Here is a 20,045-nt window from a genome sequence, read left to right on the forward strand (position 1 = left end):
GACAAAGACACCAGTCCATAATCCTGAATCTCCTCCCACAACACAGCACAGCAGATTGACTAAACATGTCTGATTACATTTTCAATAGTGCTAAAATGCCTTGAAATTATGTGCCAGCTATATTCTAAATGTGGTCCAAAACTGCGCTATGAGCTCTGTTTGTAGTGATGTTCCAAATTTGGGGATCACAGTTAAAACATTTGAGGTGATTTCACCCTGGCTCAAGAGTTTGAAACCATATTTTAAAGCCCAGGTCAGTTATGGATGCTTGACCCAGGTAGAACAGTAGTCCTGATTTACCCCCTGCTTTCATCTAAAAAAAAAAAAAACTCTCATCTCTCCCTCTTCCCTTCCACTTCCTACCTCTCTCTCTCTCTCTCTCTCTTTATGGTTATGTAACACTGCAGTTCTGCAAAGCTGCTGATGTGACAGATCCAAGTACCTTCACACACACACACACACACACACACGCACACTCACACCCAGTGATCAACCAGATCACGCTGTGCTCCCAGTGATTGCTGTGCATGTTTCTGTCATCATTATTGATTGTAGCATTGATTGCTGTCCTCAATAGTTCATTGAATTCCGATGTAATGCCACTGAATCTGAGCCGCCAGTGTTTGCCAGCTAATATCATGCTGCTTTGTCAGATTTTTTAATATTCTGTCTGTATCTGTGTGCGTCTCTCTCTGTGTGTGTGTGTGTGTGTGTGTGTCATTGGATGTCATGCAGGAGCAAAAGAGAAGGGACAGAGGCAGAGGGAGACAGACAGAGGTAGCTGGGTTACACCATGTGACCTCACCAGCTGTTGCTGAATGCTGGTGGGAGAAAGAGGGAGGTAGGAACGGGGGGGGGGGGGGGCTCGCCGGCTCACAATGTGACTGGTGACAATCGCTTGTTCTGCAGAGGGAGAGAGAGAGAGAGGCAGCAGGGGATGAACACACACACATGCAGGGGCAGAGATGTGAAGAGGGAGCTCTCACACACACACACACACACACACACACACACCTCTCCTGATTCAGCGGAACAGATTTATTCGTCACCTCTCCGCGTGCAGCCTCACGCAGCGAGCCTGCTGCAAAACACAAGACAATCCCAAACCCCGCAGCACCTGCCCCTTCCGTCATCCCGGCCGTCTGTCTGCCTGGATTAACGGCTCTGTTACAGCTCTGGCTGCTTGCTTGCTGGCGTCCACTGCAGCCGAGAGCCGGAGGCAGGGAGAAGGGTGGTGGCGGTAGTGGCGGCAGTGGGGGAAACGACGGGCTGAAGCCCCACCGGAGAGGCGAGCGGCGGATTGTGAACTATGGGGAAACTACAAAGCGACGACTGCATTGAGGATGGGCCAATGGGGAAACTGCGGGACAAATAGACGACCAATACAAGCTCTCTGTTTCTGCATCTCCACCTTAGGACCCCCCTGCAGGGAGATGTTCGTCGTTATGGGATAGGGATGCGAGGGTCTGCCCGTTACCATGGATACCAGCACGCGAAAATTCACAGTGCGGAGGTGGTTTTCTATCTACCTGAAGAACAAGGCAGCAAGAAACAAGAACAGCACTGGCTTCTGTCAGCTAGAGGTTAGTAAGCGGTGCAAACTTGTGTCAACTAGAGATGAGCACATAGAGAGGCGGTTGCATCACGGTTGCACCATGAGCATGGTTGTGCCATTATTAAGGCCCAGACCCCAAGAAGTAAACAAATAATTGCTGATAATAGTAGATAAGGGTGTGTGTGTGTGTGTGTGTGTGTGTGTGTGTGTGTGTGTGTGTGTGTGTGTGTGTGTGTGTGTGTGTGTGTGTGTGTGTGTGTGTGTGTGTGTGTGTGTGTGTGTGTGTGTGAGGAGTCTGCATGCACATGGGAATGGGTGTGGAAAGAATGTGTTATTTAGACTGGTGTGGAGTGGTTCAGGAGTCATTGCAGCATCATTACAGCTGTTGCTCTGACTGCCTGTCAAGAATCCAGAAAACAGAGGGGCAGAGAGACACTGTGTTTTCATACAGAGAGAGAGAGAGAGAGAGAGAGAGAGAGAGACAGGTTTTATGGAAATACAGTCTGACAGACAGAAACACTAACAGGCAAACAAGCCACAGGGCAGGCAGGTTGATCGATAAATGGATACAGACAGACTGATTCAGTGGATGGCCACAGCAGCGGAGGTATATTTATAGCCCAAACAAACCAGTGGGTGGAGAGAGAGAGGTAGTATGCTGTTTGCAGCACATCTACCTGTGTGTCTGGGATATAAATAGAAAGGATACTCCCCCTCCCCTCTTCTGTTTTTTGCTGTTGTGACCAACTGCTGATGAATCAGCTTGACAGGCTATCTACCTGTTTCTGTGATGGTTTGTCTTTCTGGCTGGCAAAGGTCTGTCTGCTTGTGTTTGTTTACCTGTTTGTCTGACTGTCCATATCTCTAACATGATGCTGTGGGAAAGTTCTTACTTCACAGAACAAGGGCTCAGCATCCCAGAAGCTAATGTTGGGGCCTTGAACCTGTTTCCTTCCGGTTGGTGGACGTCTTTCCTGCTGCCCTGTTTAAAGAATGAAACAGAAATTAATCCTATGAGGCAAACGTTTACTGCACTGCTGTCTATGGGCTAAAACTCATCAGCTTTTCAGGCCACACCCCAATCAGCCCAAACTTAAATTTAAACCCCCCAACACTGTGTTGCAAAGATCAAACCCTAATTCACAGGCCCAGTTCTTAGAATATAGCCATCTCATATTTACACTGTTCAAATGCTGTTCACTCTAATTAACTTTATAGGATGATGTATTACCTCATTTCCCTAATGTAGACTTAATCGCTATCACTATATGAATGTGTGGCTCTCATGGTTCTGCTCTTCCTTTTAGGATCTAGACTGCAAAAAATATCCCTGTTATAGTTATTATCTTGATATTGAATATTGGAAAAAGAATTGCCATCGCTGTCAAGTGTCATTTTCTTGATAAAAGAGCATCAACTCTGAGATCCTGACTCTAATTTCTACAAAATTCCTGAAACAAGGCAAACTTCTGTGGAACAATTGGAACTATCTCTTCCACCGGCAGAGTTTGTTCTTGTAATAAAAATAAATCTTGCAGACTGAATTTGAGCCCCATGAGTTGGTTTGCTGCATTATTTTGGTTAGAGTAAATTGTAACAGGAAAACAAATGTGCTGTGATATTAACACATCTCAACACTCTCATTGCAGAGACAGCATCAAAGGACTTGTGACAGTTTGATTATTTTTAAATTCATGTGGACTCTGAGTCTTAGAAATTATGTGCAAACAAGGGATGGATCTCGTGCCATTATGAAAATATTGTATACTGCTGATTATTAATCTAGTATACATGCACATCTGCCATAGAAAGTCAAATGGTGTCTTGGAAACATTAGAAACTTAAAACCTCAAACACCAACTTAAAAGTGTATTGTAATACACAACATGGAAACACAAAAACAAACAGAAAAGGAAATAGGCCTTGTTCCTTTTATTTCCACTGCCTATGCAGTCCAACAAACAGGTCAAACCAGATAATATGAACATAGATATGACAAACATATGAACCCTCTGTTCGTGTGTCAAGCTGCACATGTTAATTTTTCAACCAAGTGCTTCCTCACTGAGAAAAACTATGATGAAGGCCCCATCCAAAAACATCAACTTATAATAACGCTTCTCTGCAAGATTGCATTAAACTCATATATTTACTAACTCCTGTCAGCATTTCATACTTGATTGAAAGTGGGTGTAATGCTCTTAACTTCTAAATGACACTGACAGCTTTACAGAATCACAGTATATTGTCACACTGACCAATCTAAGCTGTGCTTCAGGTTGGGCGCTGATCATTCACTTCACTGAGCAGACTGAATAGGCTGGAAAAGGAAGCTTATACGATGCATCACTGCCAGTGACCTCAGCCGATACCTATCCAGCAATAACATAATGGCTCATAAATAACCATGTGTCTTTGTGTGTGTATGTGCGTGTGTATAAGAGAGTGTGTTACTTAATTTTTGTCTTATTTTGTCAATCTGCATTAACTGCATAACCAAATTGTTTAGATGCACTAATGCTTTAATGTCTTCCACTCACCACCTTGTTAATGTCTCACTGCTTTTCGCCCTCTCTTGTTTTTGTGGCCCTTCTCTGTCGGTGACTCGGTATATGACTTCTACTGTCTTTCCTTTAGGATGACAGCATACTGAAAGAGATTGACATCAGCCACCATGTTAAGGAGGGCTGTGAGAAGGCAGATCCTTCTCAATTCCAGCTGCTCAAAGTGCTGGGACAGGGCTCCTATGGAAAGGTACAGGATACACACTTTTACCTCCCTAAATACCTAAAACCACATCTTATCAGAATGCTAGGACAGGGGATCTTACACAAGGTCATGAGATCAGTGTTGATACAAAAAGTAACCCACCAGGCCCAAGGCTGACTGCTCCTTTCAGGCTTTCTCTGTTAAGTATATTATAGTATTAACTGCTTAGCTCGTCTGTGAGATCTGACTATGAGAACATCTGGATGTCACACATACACTCTACAGCCAAAAGTATACGCACACTTGTGTGACTGTTGAACATCTCATTCAAAAACCATGAGCATTTACTGTATATGTTGCTACAACAGCCTGTACCCTCTGGGATGTATTTCCAGGATAGTTTAGATTTGCTCCTATTAAGACACAGGAGCATCAGTGACAATGTTGAGGTCAGAGCTGTCTTTGGGACAGTCAAATTCTTCCCCGACAAACTGGGAAAACCATTTCTTTACAGGCTTTGCTTTGTGTCAGTTTGAACAGGTAAAAGCCTTTCCGAACTGCAGCCACAAAAGTGGAAGTGCACTGTTGTCTAAAATATGATGCTGTAGCATTAGGATTTGCCTTAATTGTAACCAGGGACCTCAACCTGTGGAAAACAGCCCAAAACCAAGAGAACACAGAAGAATTTGGTGTGCACATCCTCCTGGCATATAGTTTGTGTGCGTGTGTGTGTGCATGTGTCGATGGTGGAACTGATTGTTCTAAAGCACTCATCATTTTCTAACGATAAACCATCCATTTTCAATTATTTCTAGGATAGCAGTACAACAAGTGCTACATGCAACACACCACTAAGTTTATTTGAATTAGTAAGGGCCCACTGAACTGTCAGAGTTATTGTAGATTAGAGGTCTGCATGAGGCAAATGTGACACCACAGCAGCTGGTGGTGGGTGGGTTTGTTTTCCAATGGCAGAGGTGAACACGTGAGGTCAGGTTGTAAAGTCACAGTGTGGCCTGGATATCATGCCTGCTTAGCTTGCTATACACGCACTTAATTACTATTTGGCCATCACAGGCGTAAATCATAGCTGCTGTCTCTGTCACAGTGAAACAGCATTTACGTGAATGTTTTATGAAACATGATGGTAACTGGTGCTTACTTCAGCTTGGATGGCCTACAGATTGCAGATGATTGTAGGTGTGGCAAAAAGCAGGGACATGGTCTCAAAAACAGGTGTGTGTGTGTGCGGGGGGCTCTGTAGTGTGTTAAAGTATATTACTGAAATGGTTTCCTCTATTAGCACCACCAGAATTGTATAATTGTTAATGCACTCCCTATTTATATCATAATTTTTAACTAATGCTGCCACCAAGGCTCATTTGAAATGTTCCACTTGTGTTTTAAAGTGTTAGTCTGTCCCAGAAAACGTGATGATGACTGTGATGGATGATGGTGATGATTTCTCAGGTGTTTCTGGTGAGAAAGATCAGAGGAATGGACAGAGGGCAGCTGTATGCCATGAAGGTCCTGAAGAAAGCCACCCTGAAAGGTAAAAATGAAAAGCTGAAATGTTAAACAGCTAATATTTGACAAGTTTAAATTGAGGGAATATATTTTTTTTTTAAAAAGAAACTTTAAGAAGTGTCTATAGAAGAGGTATTTTTATACTAAGTTAAAATAGTACTTGTATTTATTATAATAATACTTTTATTTCTGTGTCTGTAGCATTCCAAAAATTGAATAGATAAAAGAATACATTTAAGAATCTTGACTGCGATGCATTGCGTTGCAGCCCTGTTCTTCACTGGGCTCTGAGTGGTAATTTGTTAAGATTAATACTGGTTTTGCACAGGAATGATAAGAGGTATAGCATTGCCAGAGTTCTCAGAGTGCCCTACATTCAGGAGGATTTTAGACAAAAGAGGTTAGTTTGTACTTTCAATTGAGATAAACTGGTTTGGGTTGAATGAGATTATTGTAAACGAGGATGCACTGTAAAGCAGGTTGAGATGTCATGTGCTGATTTAGTGTCTTTGTACAAGCTTTAATCCTCTTAACCTGCACCCCTGGAATTTAAGTAGTTATGGTCTCATCTTGTCAAGGAGACAGATGCTGCAATAAGTGTTTTTGTAGTTTTCTCTGCACAACAGACCAGCAACACTACAGGATGGGTCTAATTCCATCAGCATTTTTCAGTGAAGTAAATGCAGCTTCAAGCCACATCAAACATAATTACAGTATTAGAGGCTCATCACCATTTATCTGCATTTAGATAGAAGAAACTTTAAAGAAACAGCATTAAACAGATTGCGTTTTCCACACTATCTCCTGTTTAGTTCGGGATCGTGTTCGGTCTAAGATGGAAAGGGACATTCTGGCAGAAGTGAACCATCCATTTATAGTTAAACTGCACTATGGTAAGTCTGACTGTGTGCCTTGCATTGCTGGGCACTGAGTATCTGTCTCTCTGAAATTGTGTTTTGTTTAGTTTTTTTGCCAAGAGCAAAGCAGAAAAAGAGGATTAGATAGCTTTGCAAAGCCCAACTTGTCTATATAGCAGTTTGAATTATGTCTTTTGAGAAAAATGGAAAATATAGAGGCTGAATGTTGTTATTTCATTTCATAACAAACAAAAACAATTTTAGGGAGCTGGGTGTGAAAGGGTTAACTTTAACCTTTTCTAGCAAACCCTCTGGCTTCACATTCACATCAGATATGTGTGCAAACTTAAATGTTGGGTGCTGAAAGATACCACTGGAGCATTTCGAGCTGTTCTGAGCTATTATTAAACATAGACAGGTTAGGAAAAGTAAAAAAAACAATAGCTTGATTGGATAAATCAGTCCTCATACTGAATGTGTGAAATTCTGTTCTGATGCTGATTTAGTTCAACACCTGTGTCCTACTGAGGTTGGTCTATGCACAGTATACACACTGTTTACTACTGAATACATCCTCAAAATAAGACAGGATACAATATACAGCAATAAATCCACAATATTATGTACTTCTTAACTCATGTGTGTGTGTTTGTGTTTGTTTGTGTGTCTGTGTGTGCGTGCGTATGTTTGTAGCCTTCCAGACAGAAGGAAAGCTCTATCTGATCCTAGACTTCCTCCGAGGAGGAGACCTTTTCACTCGTCTGTCAAAAGAGGTGGGTTTACTACTGATAGGTTCCCTGGCTCTTTCCCCATCTCCTCTGAGATAAAATAACACACCTTTATCTTTCAAGGTCTATTATAGGCTGTATAACACTGATGCAGAATCACCAGGAGTGAATACACCTGCCATCACTCTCCTCTCCTCAGTGCTGTGTTGATGTGACCCTCACCACTATTACTTTCATCCCGATGCATTATCCTGTCAGTAAACAAAGACACACAAGTGTGTTGAGGTGCATTTTGCTCTATAAGGTTTTTTTAAAAGAGTATTTTTGTTTTGTAATTCCAGTGAGACCCATAAGTCTAAACAATTATTTTCTGTTGTGCTGTTGATTTCCAAACCTCCTGGAAATCACAAACTCTTGAAGTGAGGAAAGACAATTAACTAGAGGAAACAATTTAACTAACCAACTAATTAATGACAGGAAGAGAGAAGTAGTTTGTTTTCTCTTCTGCTATAGGAGGCATGATAAAAGTACATCAGCAATAAACCCATAATTTCACTTAGAGATAGAACATCCATAAGGAGGTGTGATCTGATTTACCAGTTTGTATCCAGTTGTTGCTTTTAGTCCTTGTTTTTTTGTTGTATTACTTATTACCCACATTTTATATGTTCCAGGTAATGTTTACAGAAGAGGATGTGAAGTTTTACCTTGCCGAGTTGGCTCTGGCCCTGGACCATCTACACAGTCTGGGCATCATCTACAGAGACCTCAAACCTGAAAAGTACTATCTCATAAAGACTTCCTTTTGTGTATCCATTTATTTTACAAAATTATTTTTAAAGCAGATTTTAATATTCATTTTTCCCAACAGCATTCTTCTAGATGAAGAAGGACACATTAAGATAACTGGTCGGTGCATCCTACCGCAAACAATCCACATTAGATCTATTTTTCTGTCTTCATGCGTCTTATTTCTTACCTTTATCTCTGTCTTGCTCTGTTCAGACTTTGGATTGAGTAAGGAAGCCATCGACCACGATAAAAGAGCATATTCCTTCTGTGGAACAATAGAGTACATGGCTCCAGAGGTCGTTAACAGGAGAGGGCATACACAGAGTGCTGACTGGTGGTCCTTTGGGGTGCTTATGGTAAGAATCGTCTAATCTTGGAGCAATCTTTTACTGTGACAGTCTCTTTTCACTTTTATCATGCAATTGTAATCTTTCCTCTGTGAATATATCCTTTTTGCTTTCTAAAGTGCGTGTTTTGTCTGATCTTGCTGTCAAAAACAGCAGGAATAAATTTACTACACAGTATCTTATGAGCCAAGGACTCAGCTCTTAGATAATGTGGCAGCGTACTGGTTTCTTAATCTGGTTCTCTTCTGGCAGTAAAGCACCTTAATTACCATATCTGGCAGATGAGGTCCCATCACTTTCAGTAATCGTGCATCTGCTTGATTCTGCTTGTTTGGTTAGCCCAGTGGCTTATTTCACTAATCCTGAGAAGGACGTTAACATTCACTAACAGCTGGCAGCTACATCAGAGCACCAGGGAAAGGTGTCACCCCTGTCTGCCCTTGGCAAGAATTAAGAATAAAGAAAAAATTGAAACAATCAAAAGAAAAACACAACCACACATGTCAAAATACTGCCTCTGAAGACATTAGTGGAAGGAACACATCCCTGATTATGATTACGATTAATTTAAGACATTGCACTAAAATCTTTGAGACAGCCATTGCTATTAAAAGTGGTGCTGGAAAGTATTGGTATGTCATCAGTGGTGGTAGATTTGTTGCCAGTCATAAAAGTCATCAGGCCTTTTATGTGCTCTATTAATCTTCAGCAGGACAAGTAATCTTTTTTTATGTATCTTGATTTTATTTCCATTTTCTATTTTGATACTGTATATGTCTTATATAAGTATCCAATACATAACTAATGATATTGTTTCCTATTCCAAAATTAAGGTCACAGAGTAATAAATGTCTCATTTGTATGTATTGTTTTCATGTCACTATTAATAAAAATGTGTCGACCTCCAACATTTATATTACAGAAACAGGCTGATAATATGACTGAGCTCATACAAAAGTGCACTAATTTTAACAAACTATTAAGGCACTGTTTTAAAACTTCCAGTTTCCAATCAAGGAAAGTCTAATAAACTAACAAATGAAATTTTTATTGAGTATAAAAATCCAACTGTGCGGCACCTTCCACTGGTCAGCTGACACTTGATTTGCGATTGTTTTCATCTGTTTTCCAGTTTGAGATGTTGACAGGATCATTACCGTTCCAAGGAAAAGATCGTAAGGAAACAATGGCGCTTATTCTAAAGTAAGACCGACTCTTAACTGCTTAACATTTATTGTTGCTGGTCTTGAAGCCTTTTATTCATGACTTAACTCTTAATGGTGGATACAGATTTTATAAGTTAAATTGCTTAACAAAATATATTTTGTTTGTTCTTAGTTTCTGTGAGATGTAACATTGTTTTTTTTATATGCAATATGTGTAGGATGTTACTGCATTTTGGTCATACTCCTTTCTTTCTTTTAAATTCTTTCCTCATATTTTCTCATCAGCTTCTTGTCTCCCTCTGCAGCTGCATTTCTATGTTGTATATTCTGTCTCACAATGTTCAAAATATTAATTCAGTTCTTAACTATGGTTCATTTAAGATAAACTGCTCATATTAACTTTCAGTCTTAAATATCTAACTATACTTGAATCACTACAATGATAAAGTTGTTGCTATGAAAACAATTACAATGATCCAATACTTAAAATGATGTTGACATATCACAGCTTCATCAAACACCCGAGTGCATACACCTGTTTCCTGTGTTGCCAATACAGGGCTAAGCTGGGAATGCCACAGTTCCTCAGTCCTGAAGTGCAGAGTTTATTGAGAGCGCTCTTCAAGAGGAACCCTACTAATCGACTAGGTACCGTAGACATAAACCTTGGAAACTGACAAGCAAATATGATTTCAGAATAACGGTAGTGCGTCAATGTTTTGTGTCTCTTTGGATTACCAATTATTCCAGTCAGTTCTTCCATGGAGGGATGCACCATGTAAGGGACAATAAGGCTAAAACCTAAAATGAAATCAGTCATTTTGAACACTTCAGTCAGTTACATCACACCTAAAGTCCTGGGGAGATAATGCGATAAAACCTCATTCTGATGCAGGTCAGATCAGGTCTGCTCATAGCAGTAAGGTTATGAAAATGTCACTGCAACAATAGCAAAACTGAAGACACAGCATGACTTTCATATCTGCCACAGTTTTCCTATAATAGGCCAATCATATTACGCGATCCCATTTGTTTCCCTCATGTCCAAGCAGCCATGATGGTCCATTGGAAATAAAGACTCACTTTATTCATGCTCCCTGTATGTTTGATTTAATTGTAAATTAATAGGTGTTTTTGCATAATAGATGTGAACAATGACACCACTCTCTCAATCTGTCTCTACCTATGACTGATAGGTGCAGGACCAGATGGAGTGGAAGAAATAAAAAGGCATCGCTTTTTTGCATCAATAGACTGGAATGTAAGTACAGTTTATGAAGAATATTCTGCATGCGACATAGTCTTAGGACACTTTTTACAGGAGGACACTTTTATATAATATTTAATATAATATTTTGATATATAATATATTTAACTTATATAAAATATTTGTATACTCATTGGCATTATACACATGCTCTATGTTGATCATAGATTTTCTCAGAAGTGACACAAAGTTGGCTTGTTCCCACTGTTAGAGATTGTGAGGACAGGTCTGGACCTGTATGCCAGTCCACAGTTGTGGAAGTAAATATTCTGTCCTGCTACCAACAACTCCACCCTGCTTCCTCGTGCATATGAATCACATTGTGGTGACAATAGTTGTCATGTCATGGAAACCCTGCAGCTGTTAATCCACTTCCTCAATAATCATCACAATCATGAAACATTAAACATCCTTAGTATGAGATTTTGCTTAGTGGCAAAACTTCCTTTTCCGCATGTCTCGGCCAACTTTATTGTAACTAATCCTCTTTGCCTTTCTCATGGAAAGTTTGCTCATGCGCAAGTGTTCTGGCTACAAACATTACCTGTTCTGTTGTAATCTATCTGTGACATTCACTCCTTGGATGTGCTAGGCTTAAAAAAGGGACCATTCTTTCAACTGTGAGCACTCTTGTCCAAATTTTCTGCATAAGTAGCCTGTTAAACATCACAGAATCATGCTCTGGAATTCCATGTGTTTCTGGCAAACCTGAAAGCTGTTCTTGCACCACCCTCCCGGGTGAGTGACATTCATGCTGCAGAGGCCTTCTACTGCATAATCCTAACAAGAGCAGTTAAAAGCAACTCAGCAATCTTACATTAGTGAAAAGGAAAGCACTTATGTAACTACTGTATATCATGTCGTGGGATACTTTCAGGGTTTTATTAACAATCATCATCTCAATAAAAGACATTGCTTTCAAGAGGCACATCATATGTACTAAATATGCTGTGCAGACAAGAAGTGTGAGTGTGTAAAGAATAAACCTCTCCTGCATCACACAATTTATGGACTGGACTCAGAAAACCATGTTTCGTCAACAAACACAAAAGAAGCTGCAGTGGGAGAAGATGGCAATTAAATTGTTCTGAGGGGTAAAAGGACTGAGGAAGGCCAACCCTGTCATTTGCAGCTTTGACAAACATAGATGTGCACACAATCAGAGAAAGGTTTTGTTCCTTATAAAACCAGTTTTCATAACTGGTCTATTTTTGTTTAGTTTTTTTGTAACCAAGCCCCCTACACACTGTATATCTATACTGAGCAACAAAATATTTTTAAGCACTCATGGTCACACACAAGTTCCATTCTTCTTTTTTTATATCAGAGAGGTTCAGAAGGTTTACGAGTCTTGTTTATCCGCTGCTTTGAGTAGTGACGCTCTCATTTCTAACAAAATCCACTATTATCTGCTTCACATGCTCACTAATCTCTGCCCTCACCACCGGCTCTCACTCTACTCCTCACCGCATTACTACCTACTCGCTTTTTGCCAAACACAACATTTTCCTATTTACAGATGGTGTCTCTGGCTTGATGTGACAAGCTATCAGTAAGAGGCTTACATTCTCCTCCTCGCTATGCTAATTAAACCACTATGCTGCATCAGGCAGAACGACTCCTCTGTGCATCATCATCATCATCGTGTTCATCAGAATCTTGTTTGACTTTTTCCTCTGTGATATGCTAATCTTTCATTAATGTTTTGATCCTTGAGGAATTCCTCTCGTAAAGCTGACTAGCTGACAAGCAGCCCCACCCTCTCAGCGGCCGTGCATCACAGAGAAGTTCAACTGCAAATCAAATAGCAAATAAGAGTGTGCATTAGCTGTAACAGTCCCACCATAAATGCTTTAACAATCTTTTTTCCCAACGCTGGTGGCCTGTTTGAGTTATTCAATGTCTTAACAACTAACATTGCAAAGGTGACACCTGCAGGCCAGACTTAGTAATACACTTACATTAATAAAAAAAAAAAAAAATGATGTGCATTCTTTGCATAGTGTTATATGATGGGTATAAGACAGTTTTATGCAACATCGCATTACATTACATATATCCTTAAAATTTGTGTTTTTCATTATCCAAACGGGCCAGACATTGTTTTTCAGTCTAGTTTGGCTTTTCACATTATTTTATTCTCCTCTATTCTAATTTGCTTTATTCTTCAACGTCCTCATCAAAGTTCAAGATCAGGCTTTGTGCTATCTTTACAGTGACATTAAAACAGCTATTTAATGGCAAGAGAGTCACGTTTTGTCGACACAACTCTTTTCACTAAATAGTACTTTAACCACAACTTTCACATTATATTGTGTTTTTGTTATTTTTTGTAGAAGTTGTTCAGGAAGGAAGTGAGGCCTCCCTTTAAACCAACTGTCGGAAGACCTGAAGACACTTTTCATTTCGACCCTGAGTTTACCTCCAGAACACCTACTGGTAACTAAAACATACACGAACACACATACCGATATATTGTACATATTAATAAAGAAGCATATGTGTGTAGATAAAGGAAGATGAAATGTATCAAGGGGACTGAATGACAAAGTGTAATTTTACATTTTTCATATATTAGAAATCACAGATAATTGTTGTGTTAATATTTGTATCTTTGTGACTTTGCATATCCAGATTCTCCAGGCATCCCTCCCAGTGCAAACACACACCAGTTGTTTCGTGGTTTTAGCTTTGTTGCAAGTAATCAAACCCAGGAGCCCAGTGTTGCTACGGTTGCGCCTTCTCGTCAGGAGGTGAACAACATCAACCCCATAGCGCAGGTACACGTCTCTAACAAAACAGCTCATATCCTGACACTCACACACTTCAATACACAACAAATTAATTACATTATGAAAACTAGAATTACCGCCTCATGGTTGTAACCTTTGACCTTTGACCAACAAATTCTAATCAGCTCATCCTTGAGTCCAAGTGAATGACCTTTGACCATTGACCTTTGACAGCCAAAATCTAATCAATTCATCATTGAGTCCAAGTGAATGTGCCAAATTTTAAGAAAATCCCTCAAGGCATTACTGAGATATCACATTTACAAGGCCGAAACCATGTATTGTGAGGTCAATGTGACCTTGACCTTCGACCTTTGACCACCAAAAGCGAATAAAATATGTTCTTTCAAGGCCTTACTAAGATATCGCATCCACAGGAATGGGATGGACGTTCAGACAGAGGGCGGATAACCCAAAAACAATAAACCTCCGGCTCTGGCTGTCGCCGGTGCGGAGGCATAATAAATAAGTGTTTTGTGACTTAACTGACACATAAACAGACTAAATAATGAAGAGAGTGAAGAGATTTAATGATGCTGACCTTTCTAAACATTTCCCCCATAAATCACTGTCAGCTACTGTGTTACTACAGCAACTCACTGAACAAAGCATTTACTTTAATACATGACTCTGACACCTACGTGAAATATACAGTAAAGGTAAAAATGTTATGAGAATGTGTGCATCTGTTTATTTATGTGCCTTGCAGCATCTCCGTGGCGATGTGGCCTTCAGTGATGTTTATGAGCTGAAGGAAGAGGTCGGACAGACCGCGACTTCTGTGTGCAGAAGATGTCTGCACAGAGTTACTGCTGTGGAGTATTCAGTGAAGGTAGTGGACATTAAACCCCATACAGAGTGTACACATGTTCTCTAAGCTTTGCAGTTTGAGTCAGTGTTGTAGTTGAAAAATGAATGTATGGCTTTGGTACAAGGTAGAGCGTCTTAGTGTGGACAATAACTCAACAGTAATGTTCGATAATATTGCTACTGGATGTCCTGTGTGTTTCTGTGTTTTTGTCAGATTATTGAACGAGCGAGGAAAGATCCATCAGAAGAGATTGAGATTCTGTTGAGATATGGACAGCATCCAAATATTATTACCCTGAAAGATGTAAGTGTAACACACCCTCCCCTCACATAACACAACTCAAAACACGACTTTGTCTTGTCATGTTAAAATGAAAACACAATGAGAAACTGTGGATCTTGGTTTACTATACTGTGAAATAGCAGACTAAAGCAACATTGAACACCTGCAATGAAAGTTTTTAATAAGCCATTTTTGTGTCTGTCTTAATCTGGTCTGCATTTGTACCTGTAGGTGTTCGACGATGGTCAGTGTGTGTTCCTGGTTCAGGATTTACTGAGAGGAAACGAGCTGCTGGACAGAGCTCTGACAGTGCCAAATTTTACAGAGAGAGATGCATCAGACATCATCTGCACACTGGCCAAGACTGTGGAATATTTACACTCACTGGGGGTAAGGAAGATTCAAAAAACATTGTACTTGAATGTTTACATTTACTCACAAAATACAGTCAGTCTGTGTGTGGTTTTAAAGATTCAGTTTGAGCAACTTTTTTTGTGTCATCAGATGTGTGTCTGTGAGAAAGAGATGAAACACTGAGGCAGCTGAAAACAGGCAGTAAAGGTCATGCTATTCGGTGAAAGTAATCATATCATAACCTGCTAATCATGTGTGTTTTTGTCTGTGTATGTCTTCCCCATTTTTCAGGTTGTACATCGAGACCTGAAGCCCAGCAACATTCGCTATGCTGATGACAGCGGACGCCCAGAATGCATCAGGATTTGCGATTTTGGATTTGCCAAACAGCTCAGAGCGGAAAACGGCTTGTTGATGACGCCCTGTTACACAGCTACGTTCATGGCTCCTGAGGTATGTCATGTCACTGAGTCTCTAATATCTCAACAACACTTGCACAAATTGTGAAATAGCCATCAAACATACATTTAAAAATGATTAATCACAGAAAACACCATGCACTTTTGAAATGACTACTGAATGCGTGTGCCTTTGTGTGCATGCAGGTTCTGAGGAAGCAGGGTTATGATGCAGCCTGTGACATCTGGAGCCTGGGGATCCTGCTTTACACCATGATAGCTGGGTCAGTTTAATGTTTAAAAGCATTTCAAGTACCAACATGGACAGACTGTTGCAGCACAGTTGAGTGTTTTAGTGTAAATGTGTAAACAGTATGTAATGTTGTCATTTTCTGCAAAAGCTCGATCTGTTGCTGTAACTCCCTGAGGGGGCGTTTTTTTTTTTCTCTCCAGTGGGATTTATTGTCTCTGGATTTTATAGTGTCAGAGGTTTTTAATTTATCAAACTTTTTTCACATCAGTTGTAGATTTCAGAATGCTCTCTCTGGCCTGACTCGTTCTTTATGGTTGTAATTCACACGACCTTTGAATTGCACTCTCTTTTTTTTCCTATTGGCCAGATTCAGCCCATTTGCCAGCAGTCCTGAGGACACAGCAGAAGAAATTCTAGCTCAAATCGGCAGCGGGAAATTCATAATCACAGGAGGGAACTGGGACCTGGTATCAGATGCTGCCAAGGTTATATTTTAATATTTTCTTTTGGAGATGGATGCACATAAAATGGTTCTGTTGCTGATGTCATAGTACCATTAGTGCCTAACTATACTAATATCACCTGTGTGTCTGAACGTGTTTGACAGGACATCGTGGTTAAGATGCTCCACGTGGACCCTCACCAGCGCCTGACTGCTCCCCAGGTACTATTAGTCCATAACATGACTTAGTAGACCTTATATAGGTCCCCTTTGGTACTTATTTACTTATTTTTTATTTTTTTGTAAATAGTATTTACTGTAGTATTGGCAGTTTACACTCTGTTGAATGCAAACATGATTAAATATAGTACAGACAACATATTACATTGAGACAATGAAGAGTAGAGGAAATAATTTTGACACCTACTATACACCGCACCATTTCCTTTATCCCATATGTAAACATGTTCTCAAATCCTTTACAGTACATACTATTTGTTAGCTACGTTGTACTGTTTCTACTATTTATCACTGCTAAGGTAAGATTTACTTGTTGAAACAATAAATCAGGAAATCATCATCACTGCGATGCTTTACAGGTTCTTCGCCACCCCTGGATCGTAGAGAGAGACCAGCTGTCTGACAGAGCTCTCACCAGACAAGATGCACTCGCCGTCAAGGTCAGACCCTTTGTGCGTGTGTGTGTGTGTGTACTTACAGGTGCAGACTATCATAAAGACAAGCTGTATTCACATCTCATTAATATAGACCTTATTAACCTAGATATTAATATAGATATCAATAGATATATAGATATCAGACAAAAATGTATCAGTGTAAATCTGAATTATTGGGACTGAAAATATTGGTACAATAGTTTAAGTGAAATACAAACCAGCAATTCTACCTTAAAACTGCAGGTAGTCGCTTAACTTCACATTCTTTGACAAATTATAGTTGAGCGGAGATATGATGGCTGCCTGAATGTTGTTTGTACATGTACTTACAAACATACTTTGATATTTCAAAATATAATTAAATATATTGTTATATTTAAACCTCGAAATCAGAAACTGAGCTTTGAGATTGTTTGTAAATATGTGCCTAACTTTTGTATCTGATGTTTGCATATAAACTCTATATTGTTTTAAATGTAATGATTGTCAAGTGTTTGTAATCTGCAATGGTTTTGAAAAGTCTCCAACCCATAAATACAACCACTTTAAAGCAGATGTCATGTTTGCATCAGTTAAATGCATTGTGATGTAATATAATGTAATGTTTCTCTGCCATCAGGTGGAGATTTCTGCCACTTAGTGAGTTGGTGGACAGTTCTGGGCAGTATTAATATGATATAATGTACCCTGTCTCTTTTTTGCTATCCACCAGGGGGCACTGTCTGCCACCTACTCTGCTCTGAGACGCTGCGCTCCCACTCCCGTCCTGGAGCCTGTTCAGTCCTCCAGCCTGGCTCAGCGGAGAGGGATGAAGAAACTGGGGAGCCCAAAAGTTAATGCAGACCCTAAAGAGAAGGAGTAGCCTCAATAATGTGACTGAAACTCAAAAGAAATTAACCATAGGCCTGTATAATTAAAGATGTACTCTCATTTTGAAAAGCACAAACCTTGATACAAAGTGCTTGTAGGCCTAAAAATTGAATGTAGCAGATCAAACAAACCAGGAGATCCACTGATATTCAACATATATAAGAGTAAAATTGCTCCAAAAAAGGACAGAGGCAGGGTGGGGGTATTTTCATGCTTTCAGTTTGAAATAAATCTCACCCCTAAGGTAGTAAGCACCAAAATAATGAAGCTGTTCACCAACCCTGATCAAGATTTGGTTCAGTTCACTTTAGTTCATCCAATTCAAAATGTAAATTTGAAATCTTTCAATTTAAACTTTTCAATTTATAGTTCTGTGTGATCCAACATCCATCACGTGCACCTACACAGAGAGCTTGACTCCAAAACTGATCAAAACTTCAGGTGAGCCACAGCTGAACTTTTAAGCTTTAATTTTGAACTTGCCTTCCAGACAGCATCTTCATAGTCTGATCATGGCTGTAAAATTGCTAGGAAACGGACTGATTTGTAGCTGATATTCAGAGAACACGTGGACATTTACTTCTTTTTGGTCATACAGGTCGGAGCTGTAGTGCAATATGCCCTGTTACACTGTTACCTGCCTTGGTCAATATCTCTAGAAGCTCCTGCAGCTTAAAGTGGAACAAATTAGTCTGGTCCCTGAAATCAGAAAAAAGCTGTATTCTGTGCCACAAACAACATGCCAAGTACTCAGTTTACTTTAGTTTTCATGTTTAGCATACACCTGTATGTCACCAGTTCATGGACAGTCAAACATCAATACCGTCTTCCATAGTCATGACTCTAAAATATATTTGAATGAGGCAGTGACACTCAGATTATAATGTTGTTTGTCCAATCAACCTTCTGAATTCTACACTTGCATGTTAAATATGTAAATATTCTACCAAAGTAAGGGAATCATTTCTTCAGTCAACAATGCCATTGAAGTCTTATTGTTCATAATATGCTTAATAATTTTACTGTATGTATTGTTGTCTTCCATAAATACAGCCTTTGCCTCTTATAAAAATATATATATATATATATTGTTAAATGTGTCACCACTGCACTTCCCAGATTAGATGGAACAGTTTGATATGCAGGTATTTCTGTAGAACGTAGTTTGCCGTGTTTCTCCATAACATATTCAAAATGTTACTGTCTCGCTTGTAAATGTCACACTCATAGCAGAACTCTTCAGCCTGTACTACTTTGTATTATTGAATCAGCATTCAGTGAGATCGCTCATCCTTCTGTGTGTGTGCGCGCGTGTACTCAGGTGTGTCCGGTAGCTGCCGGTAGGCTCCTGTTTGCTCTTAGTGTCTGAAAGCCAAAACATTCGACAACCACTGTGTCAGAGGTTTGTATATACTGTCAATTGCTGCTGCACTGATTGTATCTAAGAAGTTGTACAATCACAAATACGAGGTAAGACTGAACAGCGGGTTTTGCAGATATAAGTAGCACACTTTGTGTTGTACAGTTTCCCAGTAGGAATGTACATAATGATGCTCCACAATTAATACACATAGTTAGTGATCAGAGGTTGAAGAAAATATATTGTGATGTGTAACTAATAAGCACTGTAGCAACAATACAGTAATTCTGCACATATGTTTGCTGATACACAAACTGTTATGTGTTGTATTGCACTGCACAACTGTAAGAGGTGGAGCTGGGACTGATGGAACTATGAGTATGCAGATAAGACTGTAGACATTGTGTTGTACAACCATAAGTTTGAGGTAAAGCTGTAAATACTGTATTGTTTAATAATTTAGATTGTACATACTGTCATGAAAAAGCACCAGTAAAGAGGTTAGATTGTACATATATACATATTTAGTGCTGTACAAGTATCAGCAAGCAGTAATACTGTACATATTGTGTTTGCAGATATATTGAGACTGTACATATTATATTGTGTTGTGCGTCCATTGCTCAGAGTGTACATACTGTCTATACCTGGCCAATCATTGAAATTATTGGCTAGAATGCCAAAGTTTTACAAATAAAGGAAAAGGACAGAAATGGCAGTGAAAAGAGAACAAGTGTTTTTAATTATATAGGTCATTATTATTTACATATCTGTACAGTCTTGTGTGTGTGTGTGTGTGTGTGTGTGCATTAGGCATCTACCTGAAGGTCTTAGCCAAGGATTTACAAAGTGAATTAC

At 39.6% G+C, this 20,045-nt stretch overlaps 1 protein-coding gene across 1 annotated transcript; it reads left to right on the forward strand.

Moving 5' to 3' along the window:
- The first annotated feature begins 877 nt into the window (after window positions 1-877).
- On the forward strand, window positions 878-19,905 carry rps6ka2 (ribosomal protein S6 kinase, polypeptide 2). Its single transcript, XM_071489669.1, has 22 exons — window positions 878-1,583; window positions 4,193-4,309; window positions 5,735-5,816; window positions 6,604-6,684; window positions 7,342-7,421; window positions 8,051-8,157; window positions 8,248-8,285; window positions 8,382-8,524; window positions 9,648-9,718; window positions 10,241-10,329; window positions 10,878-10,942; window positions 13,285-13,387; window positions 13,583-13,728; window positions 14,450-14,572; window positions 14,765-14,854; window positions 15,065-15,223; window positions 15,479-15,640; window positions 15,793-15,869; window positions 16,206-16,323; window positions 16,446-16,502; window positions 16,880-16,960; window positions 17,670-19,905. Exons 1-22 carry the CDS (start codon window positions 1,479-1,481, stop codon window positions 17,817-17,819), a joined length of 2,244 nt encoding a protein of 747 aa, XP_071345770.1. The 5' UTR covers window positions 878-1,478; the 3' UTR covers window positions 17,820-19,905.
- Window positions 19,906-20,045: the final 140 nt, after the last annotated feature.

Source organism: Trachinotus anak, unplaced genomic scaffold, assembly GCF_046630095.1.
Source record: "Trachinotus anak isolate AG129_WGS33_773 ecotype Australia unplaced genomic scaffold, CSIRO_AGI_Tana_v1 ptg000011l, whole genome shotgun sequence".
Lineage (NCBI taxonomy): Eukaryota > Metazoa > Chordata > Actinopteri > Carangiformes > Carangidae > Trachinotus > Trachinotus anak.